At 67.1% G+C, this 5,944-nt stretch overlaps 2 protein-coding genes across 2 annotated transcripts in view; both read left to right on the plus strand.

The window, feature by feature from the left end:
- CHLRE_01g023773v5 (uncharacterized protein) overlaps nt 1-1,432 on the plus strand; it is a 2,169-nt gene extending 737 nt beyond the window's left edge. Inside the window, exons 3-5 of the mRNA XM_043058521.1 lie at nt 73-201; nt 536-612; nt 891-1,432. Coding sequence (XP_042928435.1) covers nt 73-201; nt 536-612; nt 891-941 — 257 coding nt within the window. The 3' untranslated portion in view covers nt 942-1,432. The remainder of the gene's footprint in view (nt 1-72; nt 202-535; nt 613-890) is intronic.
- A 141-nt stretch (nt 1,433-1,573) lies between these two features.
- The window catches only part of CHLRE_01g023787v5 (uncharacterized protein), a 6,096-nt gene continuing 1,725 nt past the window's right edge, over nt 1,574-5,944 (plus strand). Inside the window, exons 1-7 of the mRNA XM_043058522.1 lie at nt 1,574-2,157; nt 2,604-2,775; nt 3,033-3,118; nt 3,975-4,084; nt 4,623-4,747; nt 5,189-5,291; nt 5,686-5,790. Of these exons, the coding sequence (XP_042928436.1) occupies nt 1,799-2,157; nt 2,604-2,775; nt 3,033-3,118; nt 3,975-4,084; nt 4,623-4,747; nt 5,189-5,291; nt 5,686-5,790 (1,060 nt within the window). The 5' untranslated portion in view covers nt 1,574-1,798. The remainder of the gene's footprint in view (nt 2,158-2,603; nt 2,776-3,032; nt 3,119-3,974; nt 4,085-4,622; nt 4,748-5,188; nt 5,292-5,685; nt 5,791-5,944) is intronic.

Consider the following 5,944-nt stretch of genomic DNA (forward strand, 5'->3'; position numbering starts at 1 on the left):
CGCTCCTTGTCATGCCGCCTTCATAAACTCCCTGGTGTATGTCCCACGCCGCCGCTCCGCCCCTGCGCGCAGGCAAGCAGACCTTCCTGAAGGCGCTGGTGGGGGAGGGCGTGCTGGACGACTCCCACACCTGGGTGGACGGCACGCAGCTGCGGCCCGGCGTGGCGTACGTGCTTGGGGCCGGCAGCCGCCTGGTGTTCGGTGAGGAGGGCCCAGGGGGCGGAGAAGGGGGCGGAGGAGGAGGAGGAGGAGGAGGAGGAGGAGGAGGAGGAGGAGGAGGAGGAGGAGGAGGAGGAGGAGGAGGGGGCGGAGGAGGAGGGGGCGGAGGAGCAGGCGGAGGAGGAGGAGTAGCAGGCGGCGGAGGGGGCACTGAGGGCGGGCGGGCGGCAGGGCATGGCGGGCACGAAGTCTCGGAGTCGGAAGGAGGGTGGCGGGGCGGCGGTGCTCCTTGAAGGCTGCGCCAAAAGCCGAGACGCCGCTCTTGTTCAAAGCGCCTGCCTCCTGCGTGGGCCTGTCCTGGCAACTGCCACCGCAGGCAATGCGCAGCAGGCGTTCACCATTGATTTCGACCAGGCGGCTGGCAGCAACCCCCTTGTGGAAATGATGATGAAGGTGTGTTAGTGGCGGGGGGCAGGGTGCGCGTGGCGGAAGTACGGTATACTCACGCCTAGAGTCGAGAGTACGTCGACCCACCCCGAGGGATATGGTGGGCATGGAGACGGGCACTGAGGGGGGGTTGGGGGGGGGGGGGGGCACGATGGCGCACTGGGAGCTGCTGCGGCGCCGCGGCGGGGCTCGGAATCCGGTAGGCTGATGCGTGTCTGACCCCAGTGTTTGCCACCTGCTGCCGTCATTGACACACCCTCGTCGAATGCGCCTGGTGCCCGCAGGGCATGGTGGCCGGAAGCAGCCCCGAGGTCAAGAAGCAGCTGGGGATTTGAGCTCTTGTCCAGGCCAGCCATCGGCATATGAAGGATTGGGGCGGGGGCAAGTGGTGTGCGCGTGGTCATCGAATTCCGGAGAAATGCGGCCGCTGAGCGATGGTACTTTGGGCTGTGACGCATGCGTGCGCGCGCGGGGGCGGGGCCTGGGGCGTCAGCTGCGCAGGTGGGCACGATTTGGTGTGGTGGCGATGTGGTGGTGGGGTTTAGTTCGTTCCAATCCCATAAAAACCAAGACCCAGAACGACCCCACACAGGGGAGTGGAACTGTGAGTGGGGTGGTGCATGTGAACGCGCTGCGACGCTGCGTCGTGCGTTGCAGCGATCAGCAGTTTACCCGTGCGAGGTTTTCAGGGCACATGGCCACACTGCCGCGAAGCTAATCAGCATAGGACAGGCGGGGCAGTGGCTTAGGTTGCAGGTAGCAACGGTGGTCGCGCACGCTGGTGAGGAGGGATGCTCGTAAGAGGCCTTTGTAATGAGCTCCGTCAAATGATCCGCGCGCGCGGGCGCGGGCGGGGGGGGGGGAGGGCTGCGCTGGAACGGCACGATGATGAAATCATGCCTCGTCGGCGGGGCAGGCTGAAACGAGTCGCGGTCACTGTGGAGAGCAATTTACAGCTAGTCCGCATCTGTAGCGGTATAGCTGACTTATTGACGCCTCGTCGGCGAGACTTTCCAAACGATTCTTCTGTACCTTTTGGGGACCAGTTGGTTCGTCGCCGCACTGTAAACGCATAGCGCCGTGGTACTAGTTCACTAAGCCGCAGCGTCTACCGCTGCTAGTCGCAGAAAAGACTTCCCGCGCCGACAGCGTTTTCGGCCCACCGCTTCCGCTAGCGCAGGCCAACAACGCAATGCCCAGCGATCGTGTTAAGAAGGCTGCTAAGGCCAAGGGGCCCGCTAAGGCCAAGGCGGCGCCTTCCAAGGCCAAGCCAGAGGATGAGGCTGCCGCTCAGGAGGGCGAGGACGACGGCACTGAGAACGATGGCACTCCTATGATGTCTGCCAATGCATCCGCGGCCAACCTGGAGGTGCTAGCGAACTTGAGCAAGAAGGTCGAGAAGGAACTGACAGTCAGCGACCAGGGCCGCTCGTGCACGGGTGTGCTCGCGTGCCACCCGCAAAGTCGCGATGTGCACATCTCCAGCTTTACGCTGCTTTACTACGGTCATGACCTGCTGGTGGACGCGGACCTGGAGCTCAACTTCGGCAGGTGCGCGTCTCGTGCAAGTCACGGATCGATCGACGCAGGGTTGCTCGGGCTCGGCAAGGCCAGGGAAACAGGAGCTAGGCGACAGGACAAGACCCAGCAGCGTGGGAGGGGAAGGCCGTGCCATTGCGGAGCCCGGGCCTTGGGGCGAGCGGCCCTTGGAGCCTGGCGGGCGGCCGTTCGGCTGCTCGGTACGCGCCCTCTCGCTCGCACCCCAACTGCACAGCATCCCCGCACACCCGCTCACACCCTCTCCACACCCTCTCCCCTGCCCTTTCACCCCCCTTCCCCTGCCCCTCCTGCCTGCTATGCTACTGTTCCTGGCTACGCCCTCACTTCTTGAATCATGCATGTACCTCCCCCCCCCCCACACACCCACCCACCCACACACACACACACACACACACATACACACACGTACACACACGCACACACACACACGCGCACAGGCGCTACGGGCTGCTGGGCCCCAACGGCTGCGGCAAGTCCACGCTGCTCAAGGCGCTGGCCGCTCGCGACGTGCCCATCCCCGCCCACATCGACATCTACCTGCTGGACCGCGAGATCGCCGCCAGCGACGACACCGCGCTGGAGGCCGTCATGGCCGTGGACGAGGAGAAGGTGGGGAGGGGGAGGGGGAGGGGGAGGGGGAGGGGGAGGGGAGGGGGAGGAGGGAGGGGGAGGAGGAAGGGGGGGGAGGGGAGGGGAGGGGAGGGGAGGGGAGGGGGAGGGGGAAGGGAGGGGAGGGGCTGTACGCCAGGGCCAGGGAGGGAGAGAATGAGTGGGAATGCGCTCGCCAGTGCGCTCACCACCACCACCGGTGCCACCCCCGCGCCCGCCAACCCCGTTGTTGTGCCCCGCCCGGTGTGGTGTGACAGACGCGGCTGGAGGTGGAGGCTGAGGCGCTGGCGGCCCTGGAGATGACGGAGGAGGTGGAGCACCGCCTCAACGACGTGTACGAGAGGTGAGGGGGTGGCGGGGAGAGGGGAGGGAAGGAGGGAGGAGGGAGAGGGGGAGAGGGAGAGGGAGGGAGGGGCAGGACTAGGGGCAAGAGGGGGCGGGGCAGGGAGGGAGGGCCGGGAGAGGAGGGGCAGGGGACTGAGGGGAGGGCTAGAAAGGTGGGGGAAACTTCGATCCGCCGGTGTGGGGGGAGCGGCAATGGAGGTGGCAATGGAGGTGGTGGCAATGGGTGTGGTGTGGTGTCATGGTGCCTCACCCACGAGGCGTACGGCCCCCAGAAGACGCCTGGCCGCGGGGCGTGTGAAGGCCGGGAGTGCGGCGTGTGTAGGGCAGGAGGGAGGCACGCTGCCAGGGGCAGGCGGCCCTGTCAGCGGGAGGCACAAGGGAGTGGGCATGGGGATGGCCCAAGAGGGACGCGGAAGGAGCAGGGCGAGAGTGAGGGCGCGGGCCATAGCCGGGCAGGTGGAGACGTGCTGCCAGGCCACTGGCCATTGGCAGCCGGCTCAGGAAGCGGGAGGCGTGCCGTGGAGGCGCAGGGAATTGGAGGGGAGTGGGGGTGTGAGTACCAGCCCAAACTAAACGGGGGGATGGCCCAGGTGGAACGAAGAGAGGGACGGTGCGATGAGCGCCAGGCGCCCACAGGGGCTGGGCGCTTGACGGCGGCCGCTGCGGGGAAGAGCGGCAAACAACATGGCGGTGGCCGGAGGTGCTTTGAGCTGTGGTCTGCAGCACGTGTCGCACCCGCCAGCCACCATCAGCCACAACAGCACACATATACACTATCACACACACACACACACACGCTCACCTAAACACACACACACGCTCACCTAAACACACGCACACACTCGCGCACGCAGGCTTGAGGCTCTTGACTCGGACCTGGTGGAGGTGCGCGCCGCCTCCATCCTGCACGGCCTGGGCTTCACAAAGGAGATGCAGCGCAAGAAGACGCGCGAGTTCTCCGGAGGTGCGGTGGGGGCGGGGAGGTGGGGGGGCGGGGAGGTGGGGGGCCGGGGAGGGAGGAGGAGGTAGGGTGGGAGGAGGGAGGAGGAGGTGGGGGCGGGGAGGGGGTGGGTGAGTGGGGAGGGTGGGACGGGGAGGTGCGGGTGGGGAGGTGATGGGTGGGGGAGGTGATGGGTGGGGAGGTGGGGCGGGGAGGTGGGTGGCAGAGCTGCCGGGTGTCGTGGAGGGGCATGAGACGATTAGGCAGCCGGGTCCTGGCCCCGGGTCCAGAGCCCACCAACGGGCCGGCAGGGCCTGGGCCTGGGCCGGGCGGGAAGGGCAACTGGGTCAAAGGGAAACGCTGACTGCGACACAGCGCCGCGCAAGGCGCCGTAGCACCACCGGCGCGCCACCGTCCAGGCGCCCGCCCGCCCGCCCGAGCCCGCAACCCGCTGACACCGCCGCGTCCGCTGCCCCGCTCATCTCATGTCGCCGTCCCTGACCCTGCGCCTCCTGTTCCCCGCCGCCCGCCTCCCCCCCCCCGCCCCCGCACATTGTCCAAGGCTGGCGCATGCGCATTGCGCTGGCTCGCGCGCTGTTCATCGACCCCACCATGCTGCTGCTGGACGAGCCCACCAACCACCTGGACCTGGAGGCGTGCGTGTGGCTGGAGGAGCACCTGAAGAAGGTGGGGGGGAGGGGAGGGAGGGGAGGGTTGTAGATACCAGCCCAATGGGGGGGGGGAGGTGGGCAGGGATGCAGGGGAGGGGAGGCGGGGAGGCGGGTTGTAAATACCAGCCCAAACTAGACCAAACTAAGCTAGAACGAGCAGGGGGAGGGGAGGAGGGGGGAGGGGGTGAGGGGGCCCACGGAGGGAGCGGAGGTCGGGGGTGAACGGGCAGAGTGGAGTGCGGAGGTGCGGATCGGAGGCTGCCGAGTGAAGCATTTCATGCCAGTCGCACCACTGTGACATGCCACCGCTGTGACCTGCTCCTGTTGAATACATTCCTGACGTCCGTATACCTCTCTTCCTAATTCTATCGCCTTTCTAATCCTCGCCTTCCTGTCCCCGCCTCCCTACACACACGCTCACTCCACACGCTCACTCCACCACACCATATTACCACAGTTCAAGCGCATCCTGCTGATGGTGAGCCACAGCCAGGACTTCCTCAACGGCGTGTGCACCAACATCGTGCACATGCAGAAGAAGAAGCTCGTCTACTACTCGGGTGAGGGAGGCGGTGCAGGGGGCGGGTGCAGGGGGCGGGTGCAGGGGCGGGTGCAGGGGGCGGGGGGCGGGTGCAGGGAGCGGGGGGGGGCACCGAGTGTGTGTGTGTGGTTGGGGGGGGGTTTGGGCGGGTGAGCTGCGCGGCTGCGGGATGGGGGCAGGAGACAGGTGGGGCAGGAGAGACGGGGGACGGGGTGCGGCGACGCTGGCAGGGCCGCTAGGCCGCTGTGGCCAGCAGGCCCACCACCACCACCACCACCACCACCACCACCATGACCACCACCACCACCGCTACAGTGCACTTTGCCGCGCCTGCCTCGCTCAACCTCCTCCACCTCCTCCTCCCTTCTTCCCCACCGCCACCCCACTGCAACCCCTGCACCACCCTCCTGCAGGCAACTACGACTCGTACGTGCAGACGCGCGCCGAGCAGGAGGAGAACCAGATGAAGAAGTACAAGTGGGAGCAGGAGCAGATCAGCCACATGAAGGTGGGGGGAGGTGGGAAAGGGGCAGAGGAGGGGGAGAGGGGGAGGGAGCGGGCTGAGGGCGAGGGAAAGGGAGAGGGCTGGGGGCGGGAGGGCTGGGGATGGGGGTGGAGAGGGAGAGGGGAGGGAGGGAGGGAGGGGAGGGGAGGGGAGGGGAGGGGAGGGGA

The sequence above is a fragment of the Chlamydomonas reinhardtii genome, chromosome 1, assembly GCF_000002595.2.
Source record: "Chlamydomonas reinhardtii strain CC-503 cw92 mt+ chromosome 1, whole genome shotgun sequence".
Taxonomy (NCBI): domain Eukaryota; kingdom Viridiplantae; phylum Chlorophyta; class Chlorophyceae; order Chlamydomonadales; family Chlamydomonadaceae; genus Chlamydomonas; species Chlamydomonas reinhardtii.